Source organism: Nanorana parkeri, unplaced genomic scaffold (assembly GCF_000935625.1).
Source record: "Nanorana parkeri isolate BGI_ZX_2015 unplaced genomic scaffold, ASM93562v1 scaffold222, whole genome shotgun sequence".
Classification (NCBI taxonomy): Eukaryota; Metazoa; Chordata; class Amphibia; order Anura; family Dicroglossidae; genus Nanorana; species Nanorana parkeri.
Genome location: NW_017306490.1, coordinates 1,039,284 through 1,066,520, shown reverse-complemented (window position 1 = coordinate 1,066,520; position 27,237 = coordinate 1,039,284). Strand labels below are relative to the sequence as shown.

At 41.8% G+C, this 27,237-nt stretch overlaps 2 protein-coding genes across 2 annotated transcripts in view; one reads left to right on the top strand and one right to left on the bottom strand.

The window, feature by feature from the left end:
- DRD4 (dopamine receptor D4) overlaps positions 1 to 17,319 on the top strand; it is a 48,615-nt gene extending 31,296 nt beyond the window's left edge. Inside the window, exon 4 of the mRNA XM_018556046.1 lies at positions 17,025 to 17,319. Within this exon, the coding sequence (XP_018411548.1) occupies positions 17,025 to 17,227 (203 nt within the window). The 3' untranslated portion in view covers positions 17,228 to 17,319. The remainder of the gene's footprint in view (positions 1 to 17,024) is intronic.
- Positions 17,320 to 22,942: 5,623 nt separating this feature from the next.
- DEAF1 (DEAF1, transcription factor) overlaps positions 22,943 to 27,237 on the bottom strand; it is a 38,208-nt gene continuing 33,913 nt past the window's right edge. Inside the window, exons 11-12 of the mRNA XM_018556044.1 lie at positions 25,703 to 25,792; positions 22,943 to 23,083 (exon numbers count right to left, since the gene is read on the bottom strand). Of these exons, the coding sequence (XP_018411546.1) occupies positions 22,991 to 23,083; positions 25,703 to 25,792 (183 nt within the window). The 3' untranslated portion in view covers positions 22,943 to 22,990. The remainder of the gene's footprint in view (positions 23,084 to 25,702; positions 25,793 to 27,237) is intronic.

Sequence of the window (27,237 nt, the reverse complement as noted above, 5' to 3'; positions counted from 1 at the left end):
ATTATGTTACTAGGGTCTGTTTGCTCGGTTGTCAGGGATCTGTGCGGGTGTATGGTTGCCTAGCAGACAAGTCAGCTGACAAACTGTAGATGGTGACAAGGTACCCTTAGTCGGGTGTCTGGTGTGTGAATGTCTGTATGGGCAGGGCAAAAGTGCACAGGCATTTCAAAGGATAGAGAAATCTCAGAAAAGGATGGGAATTGACTAGATGCCAGACAACCCTAAAGTACACCAGATTGTATTCAAGAGTTGTATCTGCCTATATGCGTCCAGCCTTCTAGATTTGGGTGAGTCTCTCTTTAGTGGTTGCTGGTAGTATTGCAGGTTGTGATAACTGTTTCACAGCCTTGTTTAACCTTTTCAAGGCAAGCTCTCTCTCCTCATTCCTTCTCCACTAAACAAAGTTCTCGCCCTGTTTAGCAAACTGCCATGGGTGTGATCCTTGACACTGACCTTTCAGTTTTTGATAGACACCAGTGGCTTAAATAACCATCTGTCATGTTTATGTTTTGAAAACTCTAATGAAAGGCTTTACTGAAAGTAGCATCCCTATCTAAAAGCCCTTTTTTACTTACCTTAAAGGAGAACTATGGGGAGAGTAAATTACACTCATCCCCATAGTTAGAGCCGATGTGTGACTTTGAAACTGTCACACGTCAGCTATATTGATCGTTAAGTGAGCAATAACACACCGTCGCTCGCTCTCTTCCCAATCATCTCCCTGCAGAGAGCAGTGACTGTCAGTCGTTCCCACCAGGGATCCCCATCCTCTTCGATCCTCCAGCACTGACTGGAGAAATGGATGGGGGAGGGGGCGGGCATAGCTAGCTCTGCCTCTAGATAGGCAGAGCCTTCTGTCAATCAGCAAGCAGGGTGGATCTTGTCAGCATTGTCGGGATCCATCCCGGCTGAGGAGCTCTCAGCATATAGTGGGCAATAGCCGTTATATACTGAGTTTTGGGTCATGGAAGCACATTAGTATATGCCCTCCTGTGACCCTAAAGAGAACTATGGGGAAAAAAAGGTTACCCCATAGTTATCTTTTAAGCTTCGTTCATGTGATGCAGAGCCCATAGTGTTCTCCTCTTCTGTTATCTTCCTGCTTGGGTCATCCTTTGAGTGTCCATGGTGAAGCGGACTGATGTGTGATCAAGCTATATGGATATGGAGTGTAGTTTATAATAAGCCAGGAAAATGCAGCAACATATTTTAAGGCTTATTCAGGCAGGCGCAGGGGTCTGTACAGTGTGCATAAGGCCTTATTGAGGTGCCAGAGAGTCACAGGTGTTCCATGCATCCACAGTCAGCAGTCTGTTCAAAATCAATGACAGGCTGACACATGCAATGGTTGTACAATCTTCTCACACATCCAAGCATATACATGTGTCCAAGAATGGATGCATAGCCCTGGATGCAGTTTGTCTGTGTGTGTCCATAAAACACACACAGCCTTTTAATCGTTCGCCACAACTTTTTTGGAAGTAAGGATCCTTACCCTGGTGTGTTAGTTGTGTAAATTAAGCCTAAAGTATACTGATATCACCAATAGCTAGAAGCAGTTAGTCATATTTAACTGGTTCTGTAATGTTGAAGATGTTTCACCACTTATCCATGTGGCTTCCTCAGTTCAAACATTTGTACTCTAGAACCACACGAGCCCGTTACTGTTTTGCTCTGATATGTTTTGCTAATATCCTGAATTTGAAGTTTCCCTTGGTTAGTGCCTTCCCCCCACATTTTTATATCTCCTCATTTGTATTTGTATGTACTAGGGATACACCAATTGCGATACTAGTATCGTTGCCGATACCAAGAACTCTGATACTTACCTCCGATACCAGAACTTCCGGTCAGAGGGAAAACTCCCTCTGACCAGCAGTGTCGAGGGAGCATGGAGCCAGCTTCCTTTCCAATCAGGAAGCCGGGCGGTGTGTTATGACCCGTCTTCCAGCTTCCTGATTGGCTAGGAAACCAAATTTACCTTGTTGGTAGGCAGCCTTGCGTCATGACTAGTGTCCTGGCTTCATGACTGGTCAGGAAACCATGCTGCCTAGAAACAAGTGAAGTTGGCTTCCTATCCAATCAGGAAGCAGGGAGGCAGGTCATGATGTGCCGCAAGCTTCCTGATTGGCTAGGAAGCCGGCTTCACTTGTTGCTAGGCAACCTGGCTTCCTGACCAATCAGGAAGCCGGACGGCACCTCATGACTCGCCGCCTGGCTTCCTGATTGGTCAGGAAGCCCTGAAGTGTTCTTTCGCTAGAATGCTGGCTTTGCAGATAATCGGGGCACAATGCACCAGTACTCTGTATCGGCAAGTACCGAAAAACATTTTTTAGATACCCGTACTCGATACCGAAAAAACGGTATCGTTGCATTCCTAGTTTTTAGTATTACCAGCCTAAGCCTTTAGATGTCTCTAAGCCACTTGTGTTTCCACTGCAGTGCGCTGCTGATCTTTACTTGAAACAGTTATTGATATGTTTGTATTATTGGTCCATTAAATAAAGTCAGAAAAAGTAGCTCTAGAATGTCCCTATGATCTCCCCTTAGTATAATTTAAAACATAATTTTCTAGAGATGCCCAAACACTTAAAATAAACTTGTCAAAGGGCACATTTAGAGCAAAATATCAGGTTCAGCCAATAACCTGCCCTTCTGTAACTTCCAACCTTCTTCCCTACACTCCCCAGATAACCTTTTTACCAATAGAAGCCATATATAATAGAACCAAGCAGGCCCAAGCACTGGTATATATGGGTAGCGGAAAGCCCTTAGCCCCAAGTTGACTTCAACACTAACTGACAGATTACGAAGGGCTTTTTTTACTTAGGGCTCTGGCATAGTGGCAGGGGAGCATGGAAAAAATAAGTGTTGGTGTCGTTCTATACTTTTTATGACATGGTTGCCTTGTTAAAGTGTTACTAAGGTCAACAATTGTAAGTATATACATGTGTGTTGCAGTACAATATTCATATATCTCTGATGCTGATCATTCCTAACCACATGTCTAAAGTATTTTGTGCCGCCCCAACAGGGGCGTAGAATATGAGATGCATAGCCTCAGTTAATATTAGCATTGTTATATAGGTTAGAATTTATATAGTGTGATTTGCCTAACTATTTTCTCATAGCTAAATCCATGTGTTATCCTATGCTGCCATCTAGTGGCCTTTTGTTGTAACAAACATGCTTTCTGTAATTATTCCTCATGTGACGATGTATTTCCCCCTAGTGTAGCCCCTTCCTGCTTCCTGTGTGCAGTACTTCCTGTGTCATGGCACAGCTACTAGCCACATGTAACAAGGACACACATATAATCTGCACAGTACGTAGGAAAGGCATCATTTTCTGACCGCACAATACTATAACCGTTCAACTGCTGTTCCTATCATCTGCTGTAATCCTGATGTAAAGAATAAACACCTCTTTTGAATGAATCGGTATTGACGAGTTCAGCTATCTGACGAGGATTGTCCGCAGTGAGTATATCTGCTTATACAGGCCAGGCATAGAGGTCTCAGCAAGGGATATATTTCGCTATCACAACGATCGGAGTCAGAATATATTTAGTACCCCAAAATACCCGTTGATCCTTCAAAGCAGTGCACTTCCTCAAGATCACTGGCTACATGAATAATGTATAATTTTTCTAGGTGTCTTCATTCACTAAATTACATTCCATTCATAATACTTGTGTAATGGCTCCGACAATATCCTGTGTTCAGCTTGTGCAAGGGTGGTCAACTAAGTGAATATAAGAGCATCGAGCAATAGTTTAGTTTTTATAAATCTGCATTGCCTTAATGTGCGACCTTACTAAAGCAGGGGTGGGCATCTCTGGCCCTCCAGCTGTGCTTTAAATACAAATCTCAACATGCCTCTGCCTCTGGGAGTCATGCTTGTGGCTGTCGGTCTTGCAATGCCTCATGGGACTTGTAGTTCCACAACAGCTGGAAGGCCGGAGTTGCCCTCCCTTGCACTAAAAGAATGGACCTCCTACACACCTGTGTTGCAGCATGCAGTGCATTATCAAGCATTGTGATACACTGCATCTGGAAAAATAGAAAACACCTTAACGAAACGCATGGTGACACACATGTGTTAACACCCCCATTGAACCTCACAGATGTGCATGGGGCCTTACTGCATTCACTCAGCTAAGTGAGCATTCTCCATTCCTTTAGGTAAAATAATAACTCACTGAGTCAGATTCAACTAAACAATCACAAAGCAAGAGTAACTTCTACATAAGGGTTTTGTTTTGGGATAACTCAGAAATGACTTTTCCCCAACAAGATCTGCTATGTGTAAAGCTTTATGGAGAAAAGCCAAATCGACTACCAGGGAAGGCTGAAATCCGGGCTCAGATCATGTACTTATCAGCTCAGATGGCATATATTTCATTTTGTTTAAATTTAGTAGGCAAAGTCCTCTCTTCTGACCTCAGTGAAAGAAATAATCTGGATGTTCTTCAATGCAAAATCATTTCTCCATCTAAAATATTTGCAAACATTGATTTCCAAAGACATTTTACGATTTTGTTTAATGAAAGGTTCATTAATGTGTGATTCTGATGTGTTTTTGATGTATTAAATGTATTTTGAAAACAAATCCGTTGGTTAATTTGTTACCTGAACATTTGTATAATTGTAGGACCGGTTTATCAAAACTAGGACTGAAAGAAATAAGTATTATATAGCAAGAAATAGATCATCTAACAAGTAGGTTATACCTCTTTATTAAAGAGGACATTATATCTCAAGCAAACAGGGCTTTCTTTCTGATTTGACTCTCAATTTCTTGAGAGAGAAAGAGAAAAACAAATGGGGTACTACATCCAAAAATAACACACATATACTCAAAAAAGAACAACTAACACACTTTTTAGATACACACACAAGCAAAACCTACATTAAAACATTATTCTTTCATTGTGTACATAATAAAAAGTTGGCATATTCCACAGCATAAAAACAATGAAGTTGATACTTGGGGCTCAAGAGATACTATTCATCACGCATTAAATAGCCCCCTTTGAGTTGATTTAAGTGACATATATGTCCAACCATAAAGAGATGTGCAAGGCACATGTCAAAGGTATTATAAGAAAGTCATCAGAGAGGGCAGTGCGCTACGTGCGTCACGGGAATTGAGCCGCTTCCTCAGGAGTGTTTAGGATAGTGTGTGTGCTGATAATGAGCCAACATACTGCAAATATCTGCTAAAATTGGGAGGGCTTTATCGAACCAACAGGAGGACTCCACCACATAGCTAGGTCCTAATCATTGGAATCCATCTAAGAGCATGGTTAAATATTCAGGTAGGGGAAGATTACGTTTTAAGGGGGTGTTGGGTATTTTCTTAGTTAGGAGAGCTTCTGAGTTTTCATTTGCATGTAGGACCCATTTATACCAGAAAATGTGCGTTTTCATGCATTTCCACATGCATGTTTTTATGTGTTTGCCATGCATTTGCAGTGCATCTTTATCGAAAAGTTATCTGCTTGCATTTCCTTTGAGGTAACTCCCTTCTTCTGTCTGAGATAAAAAAAAGTTTTCCCTTTGTATATGACACATCCTGATTGTATATGTAGAGAGTAGTGGAACAGTGCACATAATTGGCTGGAAAGGGATGAGTGGATGCAGAATCCTTCAAAATTTGGGTCCAAGAGCACTCAGAGCTTTACGACCATCATAATAAGTTCTATAAGGACAATAGAAGAAAAACAGCTATTTGGGAACAATGGAAGGACAAATCTGCCCTGAATGGGAATGAAAATGGCAAATTTTAACACGTGTTGCGTTTGCATGCCTTATGTTCCTTTTGCTGAACATTTTTCAATGCACTGCACTGCACTGCAACACAAGCCAATGGTATGAGCTGTGTTCATTAGGTAATATGGATTTTTTACTTTCTATGTCAGGGTTGGGCAACTCTAGTTAGTGCAATAACTACAAATGCCAACATGCCTCTGCCTCTGGGAGTCATGCCTGTAACCGTCAGTCTTGCAATGTCGTTCAACAGAGTTGCCCGCCCCTGGTCTATGCAGTCGAAGTGCATTCAAAAATGCATCACAATGCATCTGATATGGATGGAACCCAGGAGTGCCACAACACTCAGAACAAAGGTATCCTTGAGTTGAAATATATGAAAACAGTGGGAGATTCAGCCTACTGCCTTTCACCAATAAGACTTTTCAGTTATTAGTGACATCACTCTTAAATCTTACACATTAATAGCTGTTTTATAAAAGGTCCATGGCTTTTTTTGTATCCTTTAGCTGGTCTGAGAGTACTAAGAATAAACTTCATTACATATGTTAAACCTTGTACCCACAAATTAGATTTATCCCTTGATGCCAATTAGGTAGACTGATAATGATGCACTTAGTCTGGAAAGTCCATGGTATCATCTGTTTCATCCAGTAAACTGTCATCAGTGAAAAGATAGGAAGCGCACAACACACAGGCTATTAATCTTACACTACATTCACCTAATACATTTCTTGTTCTAGTCTTTCTTGTTACTTCTTGTTGGTCTTTTTCCTGTTACTGGATCTGAAAGCTAATTTAGCTCTGGAATGATCTGGAGGAAAGCACATAAAGCACAGAAATCTGAGAATTTGTGGATAATGATTGCACTTCCTCCTCATACAATTCTAATGGCGTTTAGTATGTGCATGTACATGGTTGAGGGGGGGACTTTAAACATTTATTTTATTTAGCTTTATTTTCCTAAACATTTTTTTTTAACTTGACTTCATTGCTATCACATGTGATAGCCCTTTAGTAGTGACAGGTCCTCTTTAAAGTCTATTAGACCCCCTAATAGCCTAATGTCACCTTTGCAGCCCACTGAAGCTAATCAAGCACAGACAGATCGTGCTTGATCAGCTTCTTCCCCAGCTGCTTTAGCCGGAGAATGACAGCTCAAAAACCGGAAGTGATGAAATTCTCATCGCTTCCAGGTTTCATTCAGCAGGAAGGAGGTCAGTGAATGAACATTTGCTGGTCTCTCTCACCTCTACCTGCCAACACCTGCGATGCCAGGCCCAGCCTGCAGGAGGCAAGGAGCCCTGGGAAGCTAGGTAGAGGTTTCAGGCGTTACGTGCACATGTATACCCGTCCCTGGAAGCGATCAGGTGGCTTTACTGCTGCCAGAATTGCTTCCAGAATTGTCTACCATACATAGCCACCGGGAGTCTGTGTACCCCCCACTGATGCTGACTTATGAGATAAGTCAGTGGCAGCAAAAGCTTTCAATCCAAACTCAAGTTAACAGTTTTGAAGCAGTTACAGCAACAGTTTTTTATTCTACTTTTGGGATAAAGGTTTTACATAAATGAATAAAAGTCGACCACTGTAAGCACCCCTGTCAGTGTGAAATGGTTTGTCTCAACCCTCCAACAGTCATTTTTGCTAGGCAGCTTGGCCTGTTAAAGGAAGTAAAAAAATAACAGGCTTACTGGCTGTGTATCAGGCTTTTATAGGGTATACCGGTTTAGGAACCCTCCATCTATATTAAAGGCTGACAAAAAAAAGAAAATGTAAAGAAAATCTTTTTTTGTTATTTAACATGATTGGTTTTAATACATTTTTTAAATAATGAAATTGTATCTGAAATGGTACTTCTTTCTGGTACTGCAATTGGCAGGCTGCAGAGCTTTGTTTGCAAACAAACCTCCAGCTTACATGTGATGACCATGATTGGCTGTCATTGTGATCATGTTATTGGTACCTGATTCTTAGCCTGAAATTGTGTTTGTCGGCGACAGCCATGCTCTCTCTATCAAAACAAACTGGTGGGATCTGATAGTTCACAGCTGCAATGCAACGTAATGTTTTCTCGGCACAAAGGAAGAGTATGAAGGTGGCCATACACTTTACAACCATCGCAAGACCTTAGTCTTGCGATGGTTGTAAAGTAATTAAAAAACTTACGATCTGCCCATCTTGGACAGGCAGATCGTACTCTCGATCATCGCAAGCCCGCCCCCCTGAGGGGCGGGCTTCCAATGACCGCAATGCTGAACGGGCTGTGTGCGCACACCGGCCCGTTCGGCATTTGTCTCCCGAGCACCGTTCAAACCAGCCGAAAATCGTGCAATTTTCGGCTGGTTTTCTAGCGTGCTCCTTAGAAAAAAGACGTGCGACCGTACAGTAGAAACGGTCGCACGTCTTCGTTCACACTGCTCGATTCTCGTACGATCGCGGGATTTCCCGCGATTCTCGTACGAGAATCGAGCAGTGTATGGGCACCTTTAGTGATAGAAATGTATCAGTGGAGTTGGGGGGATTTTTGTTTTCCCCTTCTAGATTATAAAATTAATTTTGTTTAAACTTTGCCATCCACATGGGAATACAGTCAGGGAATTAGTTTAGCTGCTCACAAATGTAGGTTTTAGTTTTAGGTTGAAAACTTTTGCCAGATTTTAAATGCTGTATCCCTATATCAGAGATTTCATTTTTCTCCCTGTTGTGACACCCATCACCTGGGCAGGAAGTAAGGGGAAAGCTTATGGGGATACAGACCTGTTTTGCCTGACACCCATGTTGAGTACTGTCCATGATACCTTTTTATTTGAACTTACAGTAAATTTTCAGGACAATCTTTCAGGGGGTCTGCCTGCTTTTTCTGAGGTGCTCACTGCTTGGACCCTAGAAAAAGGTTAGACCACCATAAAGCTTGTCCTGAAAATGACAATTAGTGCAAATTTTTAAAAAAGTATCACGGACAGTACTTGCAGAACTGATTGCTGCAGGTGCAGTAATACAGCTACAATAACATTATAGTAGAACTAACGCCAAAACCTTTTTTTTTTTTTTAGCAGAAGGGAGGGTTATAACCCTATTCTGCTTTTTTGCCATCTCTATAACATTAAGTACATTTCCCTTTACTTCCTGTCTGATAGCCACAACAGGAAATGAGAGGAAATGCCTCCACAATTATGGAAATTGCTGGTGGTCACCAGATCTTCTGTCCCCATTGAAAGATAGCACATCTATTCCTGTTCTGATGAGAGTCCAAAATCTGGGAATTTCTTTCACTTTTAGTGATAACGATCCCCAGGACAAATAGAGAGGGTAAATCTTCCTAACTGGCACACAGACAGGAATAAAAACCTAACAGGTGTTCTAATCCCTCTCCACTCTATCCAAAACGAAAAAAAAAAGTTTTGGCTTCAATTGCACTTTCCGTCTGAAACCCATCAAATACAGCGGAAGTGGGGAGATATTCCCTTACTCTCTGATCTGTCAAATAAAAGAGGTAAAAATGTGGTAAAAAACACAAAGGTGGATACGGCAGTAATATAAAAAAAACAGATTCTGTTCCTGATCCTTCAGTACGCCAACACAGAAAAAATACATTTTGGCCTGCGTTCCACTTTAACGCTTCACCAGGAAAAAGATATGTAAATGTGTAATGTGTAAAAAGCATGTAAAAGAAGCAATGTCTGGGCAGTTTGGTATTACAGATATTCCTCACTTAACGACTTACCTGTTTGTGACCACTCACATTTACGACCAGCTCTCCGATTGTGTGTGCGGGAACATAGCAGCGGCATATCGACGTCTTACCGTCTTCAGTGCTGTACTCCGTTCTCCGCTGCTAGTCTAGATAAGTACTTTATTGACTGCTTTACAGTACACTGTACAGTACTGTACTAATGTAGTATAGTACTGCATACAGTTCCTCGCTTAACGACCAATACGTTTAAGGACCTGGTCGTAGGAACAGAACTCGGTCGTTAAGCGAGGAATAGCTGTATACCTCAGAAAACTGTAGCTAGAGCGAAACTATAGGGGATAACAGAGAGTGGAACTGTTCTTGAGTCCAACCATTCCCCCACTTATACTGTATTGAGAAAAGTCTGTGGACCTCAAGTCCTATCACATTTATAGGATCATGTTGGACATCCCTTTGCAAAGCCACGGGCATTTATATGGAGTTGGCCCTCCGTTTGCAGTTATAACAGCCTCCACTCTTCTGAGAAGCCTAGATTTTGGAGTGTGTCTGTGCAAATTTGTGTCCATTCCATGAAAAGTACATTTGTAAGTCTAGGTACCGATGTTGGATGAGAAGACCTGGCTTGCACTCGGCATTGATGACAAAGTTATACAATCCATTCAACTGCCATTGCTTTTTAATGGAGCATGCATGGCTGTGTGCTTGATTTAATACCCCTGTTAACAATGGGACAGGTTGAAGCTTCTGAACTCAACCATTTATGGGCATACAGAATTTACCAGCAGCACACTCACAAAAAATGAATTATAGTATGAGTTCACATGTATGCTTCTTCCCTTCACATCCCTTTTCTGTTCTGTTCCTTGAACCTATGGTAAAGTTACAACGATTGAAAAAGGTGAAATAAGCTTCCCTGTGTTCATCTGCACTCTGCAGGCTTTGTCCGCCGTCAGTTCACGATTAGTAAGGGATGCTGACATCACTGAGCTTCTAAATCGTTAGTGACTGTGAGCTTCATTCAGTCCCCGAATCCAAGTTTAGTAAATCCTCTTCTTAAAAATAGATAACTGTCACTAATGTTTGCTTAACATGCATGACGCACAACTTGGATTTTGTCACATGGTGCAACTGTGACCATTGCTTTAAGACATGCTGAGCTACAATCACAATGCCCTGGCTTCTTCATAACACATTAGTCTTTTGACTGACCCAAATTTCATAAGTCTTCACATACTGTGCATGTTTCTTTTGAGCCCAAATACCTGTGTCCTGTTCCCTGATGTGTAGGCCTACTTATTACAGAGGAGCCAATTAACCTACCAGCATGTGTTTGGAGTGTGGGAAGAAACCCTCCAGGTACTCTGGGTATTCATTTAACTTGCAAACAGATAGTTGCAGATAGTGACCAGGCTGGGATTTGAACCAGGAACCCCCAGTGCTGCAAGGCAGAAGTGCTAACCACTACACCACTGTGCTGCCCTGTAAATACATACCTAATGGAATTTGATTGCCAGCACAGCAATTAAGTATCATTGTCTTTTTGTGATTTTGCCCAGCTTAGACACCTATGAATATTTATTAATCTTGGTATTTATAAAGCGCTGACAGTTTACACAATGCTTTTACATACTGCACAATCACATTAGTCTCTGCCCTCAAGGAGCTTACAATCTAAGTTCCCTATCTCACATGCATACAGGGCCAATTTTAAACAGGAGCCAATTAACCTACCAGCATGTCTTTGGAGCATGTCTTTGGAGTGTGGAAGGAAACCGGAGTACCCGGAGGAAACCCACCCAAACACAGGAAGAACATGCCAACTCCTTGCAGAAAGGGCCCTTACCATCACTATACATGAATATACTGTATATCTTAAGGTCTATATACACCACTGTGCAAGCAAAAACAAATGCAGTGCACTGAAAAACGATGTAGGTGTGGTCTGTTACATGTGTTGTAGTGCTCTGAGGGCCAGGTCACATGCACATTGGCGTCCCAGAAGAAATGCATACATGCTCAACCCTATAACGCATACAAAACGCACTGCTGCAACATGCACTGGACAGCATGAATGGGCCTCCAATGCTGGCAGCATGACAGAAGGGTTTGTCCAGGAACATAATTTGCTGAAACACTCTTGGCACTTATTCCGATCTCAGAAGGTTAGGAAATATGCTGTTAGAGGGAACTGGGGATAGTAGCATTTGGAAGACCCAAGCCCACTTTATTTATCAATAGGATACTCACCTTACATTTTGTGCATCTCAGTTTTCTCTTTAGTTATCTGCTGGTTGAGATTCTTGTATGCTTTGACTAGAAAGTTTCTTTATATAGATTACAATAAATAGGTAATCTATATTAGATATATTAGTTTTTAGAGAAATACATGATAGAGAGATAAATAATTTTTTTCTTAAAGGATAATATTTTACCTATGTGATTGTAGTTTCCTTTGATCTGCCCCAAATATCAGTTATAGCAACTTTTGCCAAATGAAAAAGAGCATTCAAAATATATCTCTTTAACCCCTTATTAATAGTTAACCATAATCAGTCCTAATTTACTTATTTCTCTCCTTCCTCCTTATCTATTATATTTCTGCCTTTTTTATTTTACTTTCTTTGCCATTCATGTGTAAACCTTTCCTAAAGTAGAATGAATCCAAAACCTTTTTATATTATATATATTGTGGCAGTGTAAGCCAATGCCACGGTGTAGTATGGCGACTTTGGCACCCAGGACTCTCAGCCAAAGGGGCTGAGAGGGTCCAGAATGTGAAACATGTTATAAGGAAGAGCCTGGCTTTTCAGGTTCGTCCAGGTTTTCCTAATTGTAGCTGGGATCTGGAGCTCTGGAGACTTCGTAGAGCTCTGGGTGGGTTGAGATCTCCAGTCCTGGGGCCAGGTGTTACCAATGACCAGCTTGGGCTGATCAAGTGGCTGAGAGCAGCTTTATTAGAAGCCAGCCCAGTGCTCAGAGTTGGAGTTGGAGTCATGTGGGTGCAGGAAGCACAGAGCCACAGCAGACTCAGGTGCGTGCGGGACACGTGGAACAGCCAGGGAAGGCTGGGAGAGGTCGGGAAGGTCGGTGACCCTAGGACCCCTGGGACACACTGCTGAGAGAGCAGTGAGGGCTCACGAGGGAAGCTATCTTGTGCAACAGGGGAGGTCTACCCTGTGGATGGAACGAGATGAATGGCGTATGACCTTATTAAAACTGCATTTTACTTGCACCTGCGGTCTACAGTCGAGTGTCCTTGTTACAATATATATATAGTTTTGAATAGAGGAAGGGAGGGTTATAACATCTGTCAGATTTTTTTTGGCATCTGTGTCACATTGGGACGATTTCCCTTCACTTCCTGTCTCATAGCCACAACAAGAAGTGAAAAGTAGAGGGAAATCCCTGGTGGTCATCAGAGGCATCAGAACTAGTGACCCCATTGGAAGATTTCCCATCTATAGCTGTTCTGCTAACAACCCATAATTTGGGATTTTCTTTCACGTTCAGCGATAACGGTCACCAGGACAAATTAGAAAAATCTCCCTAATGGGGGCACATACAGGAATAAAATCTAGGGATGCACCAATACCGGTTTTTCAGTATCAAGTACGAGTATCGATACTTTGCTTAAAGTACTCGCAGATACAGAGTACCGATACCGGTGCTTCCGCTGGCATGGAGCCAGCTCCCTGATTGCCCAGAAAGCCAGCTTCATATTGTTTGGCCGGCTTGATTATCAATCAGCAAGGAGACGGCTGTTTGGCCAGCTAGATGATGATTGGCCGGGAAGCCGGCCTCCCAGTCCATCAGCATGAACCTGGCTTCCTGGGTCAATCAGAAAGCCGAGAGGCAGGTCATTACTCGCTGCCCAGCTTCCTGATCGCAAGGGAAGCTGGCTCCATGTGTCCCTACGACACTGCCGGTCAGAAGAAATCTTCCTCTTGCGGGAAGTTCCGGTATCGGGGAAGGTACCGAAGCATTTGGGCAAGTTCGGTGCATCCCGAATAAAAACCTCACATGTGTTCTAATCCCTCTCCACTCTATCCAAAACAAAAAAAGTTTCGGCATCAGATTATATTAAGTAGCTGACAGGGGTGGGTCCTAAGGCAAGGCTAAATCTTGATTTGCAGATATCTTTTGTAATCTAGAGCACTAAATCTACTAATTGTTTTGAATGTTTTCATTGAAGTAAACTCCTTTACCCCCTTTCACTAAAAATCATATCAGCACACAGCGCTGCATTCTGATATTAAATCATCTTACATTAATTCGTTAAATAAAAATATTTTTATTTTACTTACAATTACAGTTTTTCCACTTCCTGGTCCTCTTGGGCATTAGTGATGTAGCCTGTACCTAAGAAATGCATCCTGGGAAGGTTACATCAGCAGATGGGAAATCTCATGAGATCTCAGGGAAAGGTATTTTCCTCCCCTGAGTATGTGCATGGTCACATGTCCTGGTCACATGTGCCAGAGTTCCAGGAAGTAAAGGGAGATATATTAATCTGCCCTTAGTAAAAATGGCCACTGTCAGAAGACTGAGGAAGAAAAGAAAAATAAGGTATGCAAACGATACAAAGCCGGCAATTATCTAGAAGTATCTGTTTGTAGATTGTCATTTCTAAAAATGTCTAAAGGTGTCTTTGTTGTCATTCTGAAAATAAGGATGAAGTTCCTTTTAAAGTATTCCTTTGCCTATTTGAACATGTTAATGTGAACTGAAACAAACTTAAGAGGATTCCTCTATAGCAATGAGACCATTGTGAATATTATTATTATTATACAGGATTTGTATAATACCAACAGTTTGCGCAGCGCTTTACAACATATGGGCCATTGCTCATGAGAGCTTGCAATCTACAAGGAGGGACAAATGATACAGACGGTAATAACTGTGTGGGGATGAGCTGATTGAAGGAGTACATATACAGTTTTTAAGAGGAGGTGGAATAGGCTTTCCTAAACAGGTGAGTTTTCAGGGATCGCCTAAAAGGCAGACAGAGATAGAGATAGCTGGATAGGTTCTGGTAGAGATTTCCACAGGATGGGAGAGGTCCTGGAGAAGCTCTAGAAGCAAGCATGGGAGGAGGTGATGAGGGAGCTGGGCAGGAGGTCTTGGGAGGAGGGGAGGAGCGGAGAGGACACTTTGGGTGATACTTTGAGATGAGGTTGGAGATTTTTTTACTGGAATCAAAAGATACATGACAAGTATCAGTACTCTTAACAAACTTCATTATTTTATTACTCTAACTTTGAATATCATATTCCAGCTTTCAAAGTCAATTTCCAGATTTGTAAAACAATTGGCACTCCTTGGAGGCCATGGTCATGTTACCTGCCATGTAATCGACTGAGAACACAGAAATCCTTTGTTTTCGCCCTTTATCAGTCTTGCCATTGCTCCATACCATTGCAGCCAATTATATAGGAGTATTGGCAGTTCTATTTAGCATCTAAAACAGTTTCTGTCAGTGGCGGAACTACCGCCGGGGCACCGGGGCCTAAAGCTGTGGGGGGGCCCAGTGGGGTCTGGTACTGGGCACCCTTACAGTCTCAGTGCGGTCTGGTACTGCAATATATGGCAGTGCACGGTCCCGGTGTTCGAACACCGGGGCCCCGCACTGCCTAAATGTCACTTCTATCCGACTTTGTGAGTGCGGTGGAATGTGAGATCGCAGTCGGAGAGAAGTGACATTTCAGGACCGATCAGCTGTTTCAGGGCAGATCGGTTCTCCTGCACATGCGATTTGCGATGCCGATCTGCCCTGGAACAGCTGGGAAAGCGCTGGAATACTTCACCTATTGGTGGTCACACATTCCACCGCCGAAAAACTGGGCGGGATTACTTTACGTCACCACGTCACCGGTCACACATTTTAACGTAGTCACAACCTTTAATAGAACACCGCCATCAGAGGGGTATAGTCGGTACCCATGTGAGAGGTCTGGTGGGCTATACAGGATCTATGGTGTGCTCTGCATGGTCTCAGGTAAGTCCAGCACGCTACTGCAACATTAGAGACCGCTGGGGGGGGGAGCGCGCCCCCCCCCCGTCTTGGGAGGGGGGCCCAAGATAAAATCTTGCACCAGGGCCCTTTGGTTATTAGTTCCGCCACTGGTTTCTGTGGTAACTGTTTTTACTTCATGTCTTTGCTTTGGCAAGCCCATGTCAACTTTGAACCCTAATAATTTAAAAAAGACTAATCCCTGATCTATTGATAGCTAAATATAGCAGTAATTAGCAGGAAAGAATCATAAACCAATCACCACAATAAAATGACAACATTGCCATCAGTACCCCTTTGTCTGGACCACAGACACACACACATAATTTTATTAGCTGTATCATTTCAGGTACTGATACCAACTGTTATACTAAGAATCCAAGATCCCCCATTTTATTGTACTCTGATGTATTTTAGTTGGCTTTTTCTTGTATATAGTATCACATGGTGATGACTAGAGAAATAGAGATAAACTGCAGAGTCCAGGTCTTTCATTCACAGCCATCAATATAGTACAGCACTGAAGCTCAGTTCGGGAATAAACTATGGTACAGTCCAATGGAATCTCCGCTGAGATCTCCCCAAATGGACAAAGCAAATAAATAAATAAAAATTGACAGATTTTAAAGTGTACTGTATCTGAAGTCAGAGCTTGTTTTACGTTATTGGATGTGGTGAGGACTTACAATACCTGTCAGGTTTTTATTGCTGCCTGGGTCCCAGTTAGGGAGATTCTTCTCTATTTGTCCTAATGATCATTGTCAAGGGAGGAAAAATCTAAACGTTTGAGTTACCACCAGAACAGAAATAAAGGAAATCTTCCAATGGGGACATTTGTTCGAATTTCCAATGACAACTAAGAGGGAATTTTCTTTACTTTGGAGAAGTTTCCCATCACTTACTGTTGTGTCTACAAGACAGGAAGTGAAGAGAAATCTCCCCAATGACATAAAGAGGGCACAAAACCTGACATAAAAAAATGTTTTGATATACTTTAACTTTCTCTACTGTATACAAAACACAATGGCTATGAGAACATTTTAATGTGAATGGAAACATAAGAAAAAGACAATACATTTTGTGTAGGAAGAGGGTTAGGGGGGCGGTCTGTGATTCATGTTTTTTCTATTGAAGCCAGCCATACACAGAAAGAGCCTAAAATTGAAGAGCCTAAGCTTTAGCAGATTTGTCTATAAATGCGTATAGACTGTTCTTTATGAGCTTTTTAGTTCTGCACCCCCACTGAACTATAGGATTACTTAAGGGAAAAATAAAAATCGTAGATGAGCTGACGTGATTATTATCGATGCAGTTATCAGACAACCATTTTATTCCACACTACCAGAACAATATACAACTGGTGATGGTTGTTGAATGTCTCTCAGGAAATAAGATCTAGAATAGGCAAGTATGAAATAGGCTTTCATACAAATGGTATATAACTGTATGTTATGTTTAATTCTCCTGGTCTTAGTAATTGTTTGATTATTTTTAACTGATTCCGATATAATTTTATTCATGAAATATTTCTCGAATTCTTTTCCAGGTACTTTTCTTTTCTGCTGGACGCCGTTTTTTGTGGTGCACATTACACGCGCACTGTGCGAGACTTGTTACATTCCAGAGCCTCTCTTCAGCACTGTCACATGGTTGGGATACGTCAACAGCGCCTTGAATCCTGTTATCTACACAATTTTCAACACTGAGTTCAGGAACTATTTCCGTAAAGTGCTTCGAATGTGCTGCTGACCCTGTTGAATGTTGGACAAAAGTGTGGGCAATGTGTTCTGGTCTTCTACAAACTTGAGAGCACAGCTCTTCTGAGCATTGGCCTCACCCAAATAGCAATGCTGACCTGTTAACTCAACTCAAAGTTGAGCAATTATACATGACAAATCATAGTAGTGTGTGGCCACAATGCATGAGTGGCCCTGAGGCAGGTCTTCTACTGTTTTCAGTTTATTTCTGTATAACTGCTATTGGTCTGCAAATGATGAATGTTTACTGCAAATGCTGGAAGATGAAACAGATATACAGTAGGAATGGTCAAGTTCAGATGTAATTGTAATTCTCTTTGGCTGCTATATTCCGTGTAATCATTTATAGGAACAAGTACTTCAACATGAGATCAACTACTCCAGGTTGCTTGCTGGGTTTAAAACTTTATACACAAAAATGTCGATCAACCAGTAGCGTTTGTTATGAAGAGCTTTCCGTAAGTGGACGTAAGTGCTGATGTTACTATCTCTACAGGCATAACCCCTTTCTGCTGTGCAGAAGAAGGGAGCAGTCATAGTTGTCCACAGCAACCACCATGCACTAATGTTTTCATCACATAAGGAGTGATTCTTAAACTAACATCTTTACCGTGCAGTGGACACAAGTGGTACTGCTGAGATATCTTCCTGTAATGGCTTCCCATGATGCAAGACAGGAGATTTTGCATAGTTCAATAAACACATATTTGATATAAAAACATATCTGTGTATTTCTTGGTAAAATGTAGGGCTGCAACAACTAATCGACATAATCGGTTATAAGCGATTATTGAAAAAGTTGTCAACTTTTTCAATCATCGATTAATCGGCTTGTGTTCACGGCTCCACACACGCTGCGCGCCGCACCTCCTCCCCACCTCACGTTTGCCGCTGCCAGAACCGCCTGCATCCACGCTCCACACGCCGCATCTCCTCCCCACCTCACGTTCATCGTATGGACTACACTCAATACAAACTAGTAGTCCATCACTGAAGCCATTTATTTGATCTGATTTTTTATCCGATTAACCAATTAATCGAACTTAATAATCGGCTAACTAATCGATTTTGAAAATAATCGTTAGCTGCAGCTCTAGTAAAATGATCCCTACACTAATAAGTCCGTAATATATTCCATAATGAAACCACTGCTTTGGGACCCCCATAAATTCTGTGCTTACCCAGGAAGGCGAAGTCTTGCCAAAACATTTTTCCTTAATAGTTTTAAATACCTAAGGTTTAGAACCTACATCAGGTGCTGTCTGGGTCTCCACTGGAGAGATCTACCTCACTTCATAGAATAATATAGACACCGGCACTTCAAGGAATGAATCAATGGCGTCTCTTTATTGACGCATGAGACATAGCACAATGCATCAAAAAAGCATTTTTGATTGTGCTAAGTCTCTTGCGTCAATAAACAGACGCCATTGATTCATTCCTTGAAGTGCCGGTGTCTATGTTATTCTGTGATTATACACGGTTGCCATCCGTCGATTGTCACAGCACTCATCTTTTATATGGAACAGCGGTTTTGAGTGCGATGGGTTCATGGACTCTACCTCACTTAATGACCCGGGTATAACCATCTACCTGCACAGGAAGTGTACCGAAATCAATAAAACAAATATTTAAAGTAGTCAGCACCTTTTATAGTTTTGGATTGAGTATGGTAAGGTTACATAGTTGTTGAGGTTGAATAAAGACACAGGTCCACATAGGTCAACCTTTGTGAAAGTGTGTGTGTGTGTATAAGTTACTAAGAGTACCACTGTATATTGTGTTTTCCAAGGGAAATATCAAAATGTTCTTGAATTAGTCAATACTCTAAACTGACTCCACTGTTTGGGGAAGGGAGTTCAACAATTATATAACCCCTATCAGTTTTTTTTTGCCATCTCTGTCCCATTGGGGGGATTTCCCTTCATTTCCTGCCTTATAGCTACAACAGGAAATAAGAAGACATCTCTCAAAAGTATGAGATTTGTCCCATCATCCCCTCCTCAAACTTTACAGGACATTCCGCAGCAACAACATTTTCTCTGTAATGAGCCACAAAACACACAGCACAGCAGAATGATAGTTTCTTTTAACAGCCTATAAATCTTTTTCTAGTTCCTGATGTCTAGTCTCTACTTCTTCACTTACCTCTGCAGACTCTATCACAACAGACATCCCTTTATTTGATAGGAGCAGAACACCCTTGATACTGAGAACGAGACCTCTCTTACCATACTTCTGGGAACAATGGAGCCAAACTTTGCAAGCACTCCTTATCTAATAAATTATATCAATGAAATAACAACCATGTCGTGCTCTATCTTGTTGATAAGTTTCACCTTCATGGTTCAGGTTCTTCCAGCACGCTTAGTGTGGTAATATCTGGGGTGGACATTTGGGAAAATCTTGAATAAATGCAATCTTTATTTACAAGTCTTCATAAAGCAGGAAACATAAGGGGTAAAAAGGCATACGAGAATCTGAAATCGAAGATGGTGTTACCCAAGATACATCTCTCAAGTCACCACCTGGTAGGGATAGCTCCTCCCTACTATTTTTTTTAAACTATGGTAATCAAGGTAGCTGAGACAAGATAGTTAATTACTCACAACTAAGAACTGCAAACGGCATCAGCCCCAGAATATTCATTGATTACAAGTCCAATGTGAGATTAAACATACGTAAAACCTGAAACAAAAACAGAGCACACTGGATAATAAACATATATTATAACATTTAACTTACAATGATATGACTTGAGCAGGGCATATCGCTAAGATAAGTCCACCAGTGGAACGTCAGGTCATGCCAACAGTTACTAAAATTCTCTCACTCAGTTGGTTTGCAAGAGGAGAGAGTGTAAAACTGGATAGACCGTATAAGGAACGAATGGCAGGTGCATACAAAAAAACACCCCAAGCTGTTGGGAGAATGTATGCTAGATCCTGGTGATAGGCATGGCCCCAAAACATGTCAGTTTTAGAGGAAGTACAATTATCACCAGGATCTAGCATACATTCTTGGTCCCTACCAGCTAGGGATGTGTTTTTTAATGCACCTGCCATTTGGTTCTTCCGGTGTCTACCTTATACTATCTATCCAGTTTGCACCCTCTCCAATGGCCAGCAACTGAGTAAAGCTGCCCTACGATTATCGGACGACACTTTTCGTACGATGATCGAACTGTTGTACGATTTTTGTACGGCGGCCCCATCCTGCCCCGATTATGGCAGGGTTGAATCAGCAGTAATTAAATGAAAGCTCCTGGACGAATTTCGGTAATTGACCGCACGTATTTTCGTCTGCGCATGTGCAGTGTAAATCGTACGAATTTTGACGTACGGAAACGCCACCAACCTTGCGAAAATCGTACGATCAATAGATTTTTTCTAACCTGCTGGTTAGTCAAAAGTCGATCGATTGTACGGTATTTGCGGTTGTACACTGCGCATCAACCTTACGAATATCGGACGAAAATGCGATCGCATACGAAAATCGGCAGACCTTAAGAGAGTTTTAGCAACTGTTGGCATGACCTGGAGTTCCTCTGGAGGATTGATCTTGGTGATATGCCGTGATCATCCCTTAATTGCAAGTTAAATGTTACCATTTATGTTTATTAACGTTGTTTTACCTGCACTCGCTAGTACGCTCTGTTTTTGTTGTATGTATATTAGACCTTTGGATACATACAGAGCTTGCAAGCATATACAAATAGGCTTTAGTACCATTGAACCGTGGATACTTGCTGTGAGATCTTTGAAGGTGAAGGTCATTGCTAGGTGGTGAGATATTTGTGAAGAGAAAACCATTGATCATCCTGCTTGTGCTAGCAAAGGACAAGCTCTTTTCAGCTAAGATTTGTACTGGTGTGATGGTGTCAAAGATCACGTGGCAGAAGGAACAATTCAGTTATTTCTTATAGAATAAAAGAATTCTTAAAATAAGCATGACAAACTTAGAACAGGAGATCAAATGCTGAACATCTAACCAAGGAAAGTACAAAGTTCAAGTACAAGTTATGAATTTGGTAACATATTTTATAAAGGAATTTCTTCCAAGATTTTAAATAATTAGTAAAGAAATGTATAAATGTTGTCAGAGTCATTAATATGCAGTAAGTGCAATAGAAGATTCCAGAAAGGTGATAAAAAGTAATACTCTGTATTTATTAAGTCAAGTACAGTCAGAACGTATGCATCATTTACAATGAAACACTGCATAGAATTGTAAACATTGTATCAAATCATGTTTGCTAAAGAGAAAAGAGCATTCTAGATCAGACATGGACAACATTTCACCCTCCAGATACTGAGGAACTATATACTGGGTTAGATTTAGTATTTCACTTAGCCTCTCACTAGATTGAGTGCATGTCCCCTCAAGTATGGTAATGACGTTTGGGCATAATAAAGGAATTCTGGTATAAAGTAAAATGCTTTTGTGAATAGATTACCATGACAGCAAACATTCCCCCATTCACATGCCATATACTACTTCCTGGGAAATAATTACCCCATAACTAGTAAGTGGGAAGAAGCCCCTGAGTCACATCATGGGACAAATCTGGATACTGGTGGGCCTGGTTTTCTCACTGTGCACAGCTTAAGTACCTGAGACCAAAATATATCTTGCAGTATATTACCATCACTTGCCTCCTACAGTACTGGTATCTGGAAACAGGCTGCTGGTATAGGTCGGGGGGCATGGCATGGCACATACTCCTATGCTACTGAACATAGAAAGGACAAGTGCTAAATAAGGGGACACTGTGGAACCATGGTGTAACCTGGTGTTATATAACAGGAAGGTATTTTTATTGCTGCATAAAAGTCCATGGTGCCTAGCTTTTAGAATCGGCACTCAACCTTCAGGTTGGTATTCCTACTCCAAACCTGACCTACATGGCTTGCCTACAAATTTTTGCCCTGCTATAACTTCTATTATACTTTGTCAGGGATTGCTGAGACTTTTAATGTCTTAACAGCTACAGCGAAACAGATTGACCATTATTATTCTATATAGCCACATTGACCAAAGTGATCCAGTGTTACCAGAGAGGCAAAAAAGGCTCATGGGAATAAATATTTTCACTGTGAATCCAAGATATGGCAGCACTCCCCTTTCCATAAAATGGATGTCTAATAATACTTCTTGTATGCTTATGTACAGCCTCTCAGAAGTAATCAGTTGCCCCCTAGGGACATTTACATCATTCAGCAATCTAACAAGATTTACACAACATTTGTAGCACTTGGTGGAACCTCCATAGAAACTTGTGGAAAATACACCAGCTCTGAGCTTGCCTTCGCTGTGCCAAAGATCAAAGGAAATCTCCCTACAACAATGTAGACACAGCAAGATTAATCATACCTATATTTCACCAAAACCGGAGAAAACCATTTAGATTGCCTTGGTCTTTAAAGCCAGTGATAGGTAATGCCAAACTCTCTAATTTCAGCTATGGCACTGCATGTACTGCCTTGTAAACTGCAGCTAGACTGTTGGTACCGTCATACCAAAACATTAGATGTCATTTGAGCATAAGTATAATGTTTAGGATCTATAAAACTAGGTTCCATGTACCATGAAAACATTTTCAAAAGACATCCACTTGGTATAATTCATCCTGCTATGGTCAAAAATCCACTCCTGGTCTTACACAATAGTAATAGAGCCGATGTCTGGACCTTCATATCAGTGTCTGCTCTGCAGGATTTCATACAGCTTAGTAGGACGTAGTGCTTGATGACAATCAGACGGGATCCTTCTCCGTGACATGAACGTCCTCAGCATGGACAGACAAGGTGGCGGTCTGGCCACAAAGATGTTGGTGATCCTTCCAATCCTATAGAAAACAGAAAACACTGACAGATGCCAAGGTCCAAAGTTTGGAGCTCCCCAAGCAAAGCATACATTTTTTTTCAAAGCTTTTGAAAGAAGAGCTGGTTGTGAGGCTAATAGCAGACACTCTGCGGTTGATTTACTAAAGGGAAATAGGCTGTTCACCAAGGGAATTTTTACTTGGTTAAGTGAATGAGGTGAAGCTCTGCTGACTTCCATCATCCGATCATGTGCAACCAAACATATTGTTTTTTCTTTTCTTCATTGCTCATGATTGGGTATTCTTTGTAAAGTGGATTTTCACCACATTCACTAAGCTAAGGGAAAACTCCCTTGCAATGTGAACAGCCTATTTGCCTTTAATAAATCAACATCTAAGATCCTCCCATTTACGTGTAAGATGCAGCTATACACTGACCTTCTTTCAGACACTTTGAAAAGTGTGGATGATTTATGGATAAAAAGTTAAAAAGTAAAAAGCAAGTGGTTGCTATGTGTAACACATCCACTGTCCTATTCTCAAGCTTTTAAAGGTTAAACCAAAGTGACTGAAGGACACCATTTAAACATTTCCATTGTAAATCAGGACAGCTTTATTAAATATTTATAAAAACGTAGGTAATATAAAAGAGGAACTCCAATTATTGAAAAGATTAACCCTTGCAGTGAGGGCTACCCCCACACTGTACGAGTTAACTGCTTATTTTGGTCTAGGGCTCAGAATACAGAAAATATACTCATCTGATCCTTAGGTAATCTGCTCTGGCTATGGAATGTTCCACAGCGTCCTCAAGTATAATGCAGGCAAATGGACCTGCATTAAATGTAATGAAGTCAGCAGGGGTTAGACCACTGGAGCCCAGGGTGGAGAGGCTGTGGGGATCAGTCTAGCACCCCCCTCTGGTGCTTGAACTACAGTATATATTATCATTATTATATAATACAATGAAATGCAATAAGTGGGACACCTGACATTCGTGTCGCAAGAAGTCATATGTTTCCGCTGCAGGAATGCCAGAACGTCCTGTGTAACGAGGCCTAATTCTTTCACAGAGCCACCAATAAAGCAAATGAAAATTGGGAAAATGGGATTTGCAATTACAGAAGGGGGGTTATAATTAGAACTTAAAATAACACTGGGGTTTATCATTTGTAAGCCCACTTTCCCCAGCTTCACTGGCGTGGCAGTGTTTTTTTAAGTTATACACTGCCTTACCACAGAAGGATTACACAGGGCAATATAACCCATTTTCCCTAATTTATTTGGTGTGGCAATGTAAATATAAATTAAAATAACAGTTACACCAGTGAAGCTGGGAAAAGTGGCGTTACAAAGTGGGTGCACAGTGTGAGCAGGGTGGATGAAGAGTGGGTGGGTACAGAGTGGATAGGAGGTGTGGGTGCACAGAATGGGTGGGCACTCTGGTTGAATACACAAAGTGGGTGGGCGATGTGGGTGGGTTTACAGAGTGGGTGGGTGTACAGAGTGGGTGGCAGTGTGGGTGGGTGTACAGAGTGGGTGGCAGTGTGGGTGGGTGTACAGAGTGGATGGCAATGTGGGTGGGTGTACAGAGTGGGTGGCAGTGTGGGTGGGTGTACAGAGTGGGTGGCAGTGTGGGTGGCTGCACAGAGTGAGTGGGCAGTGTGGGTGCACAGCATCTTACCTCTCTTCCTCTGGCCAGTTCTAAGCGCTTGTTCACACCATATACAGTGTGTTCTAGCGTGGTTAGCTGCTGCAATGCAATGTAACACATAGTAAACTCCCCTCTGCATTCTGGTGCATGCAGCATCTAGTGCATGCAGTATTTTTTCCAATAGCACTGGACGGCAACACAGGCTCTTATGTGCCACGCGGGGGTGTGTGGCTGCGGTGCCATTGACTTCAACGCACCACCATGCCTCCTCCCGCCCCAGAACACATGGGGGAGTTTACTATGCCATACAGTGCGTTCCAGCAGCTAGCCGCACTGGAACACACTGTATATGGTGTGAACAAGCCCTAACCTTGCTTTCGCTACTCTACAACTCTAGGACCTGACTCCCCCCTGCCCACCCCCCTCATTCAGTTTCCTTGGAGTGGGAAGGGGCGATTTGCATATTAATTAGGCATGGTGGAATTTGCATATGAATAAACTACAGTGGCTCATCAATATGCAAATCCAGCAATTACCATATGAATGAGCCCCGGGCAGTGGTAATGACTCCTGCAGCTCAGTGGATGTCAGGAGAACAGAGGCTGCAGTACTTCTCAGCTGGACCCCCTGTTTACCTGTCGGCAATCCTACCAGTACCAGCAGTGGAGAGCCCACACCGCTGCTTCTCCTCAAGCTGAACTTAGGCAGGAGATAATGCTGCCCTCCCATATGGCAGAGGAGAGGATTGCAGATGTCCTTAGGTTCCGTGCGACTTTGCACAGTTTTAGATTTGCGGCCGCACGGAAATTAAGGAACCTGAGCCTCCCTCCTGTCTTTCTAGGTGTTTCTACACTTTAAATCAACAGTGCTCCTTGCACTGCATCACTGAATAAGCCCAATTAGACTTTCCGTGATCATTATTTATAGTGAAATGCATACCATATGCAGCAACTAGGCTCATAGATAGATGTATGTGAGATTAATCTTACCTTGCGCTGGCAGAAGATGGAGCAGTAATTGACTTTGTGGCAGCCTGTACATTCATTAAGGGCTTCTCTTCCACAGTTAACACAGGACTGCTAAATATAAAGAAAGCCAAAACCGTGTTAGAATGCCACGGATACAACTTTATATGGGTGCCATAAACCATCATATCTACTGCCTACTTCAACGGAATACAAGCACCACCTCGCCAAACAACTGTGGGCATTATGTTTCATAGTCTCATAGATTCTAAAACCATTCTATTAGGTGGGTGATTTTGTTCTGATTGTTTTCTGCATACTTTAGCAACATCTGTAAAGCTAATGGTTGGCGATTTGTCTTCCCTCTAATACATCAAATCTAATAAAAACAAACTACCATTTCCAATAGCAAAGCCAATTCCCTTTATAATGAAAGCAGACTGTAGAGCTTTGGCTTTTAGTTTCACTTACTGGACTTCTTCCTCCCCAACCTTCTTACACCTCACACCTGTTATCGTGCAATTCCCCATGTTAACCTCCACTGATACTTCCAAAATGCTTTAACCTTTCCCCTCTAATCATCTTTGATCCCCATCAGACACCAAGTTCTCGATTTCTACTCTGCTATAGCTGGCACCACTGGTTGCCAGCTATATGTGTGCTATTAGTTCTACACCAATGTTCTCCCTTTCTGCGCCAGGTCTCTTGCACTGATATTTCTTCTCTCTGCCCTGGCTTCTATCAGATATCCATGGTTCTTTTCTCCCAATCAGTTAAGAATCTTCAGTCCCTCATCTACTATTTCTCTCTATCCTCCAATGCTTTGCTCGCACTCACATCCATTCCTGCTCCTTCTCTATCTTGTTTAATGGTTGGCTTGGCAGTTCTGGTATGTTAGGATAGAGATAGTTGTGGCTAGCACAGTTTTCATCCAGTAAGAAGGTGATGTCAGATTTGTCACCTGTAATTCTCTTTTCCCTTGATCTACGTCACTACAAAACCTAAAATGTTTAGCACACAGTAGCCCTCATACCAAAAACATTCCCACCTCTGTTCCCAGAGTCAGTGGTAATTCCCAACGTAGTCATCTCGTGGAGTCATCTCGTGGCCCAACGAACTACTGATGGGGTGGTCATAATAATCTGGCCACTCAGTGTATGCTGACATGATAAAATACTTCAATAATAATACATCACAGACTTGTATACATTCATCAATAAGAAGACGTCTAAAAGGTAAGGCGAAGATTCACACGGGTAAATTAAATCGGGGTGAGGTATGCAAGTATAGCACTTGCGCTAGCAATTAGAAAAGCATAATTAGAAAGTAAGCAAAAGCAAATGAGACAACCAATGTATGAAACAACATTAATGAATAAAATAAATCCAGCAGGCAGAAGGCCAAGGGTGGAGGAGAGAGTGTGAAGATGGGGAAGTAAAAATTCCTCAAAATAGCGAGAGGTAATGAGATGAAGAGTGAGAGAGGAGGGAGGTGTGACTCTCTGTGATGATACATTCATAAAGCTGTCACACTTCAAGTGTTTTCCTGTGTGAATGTAT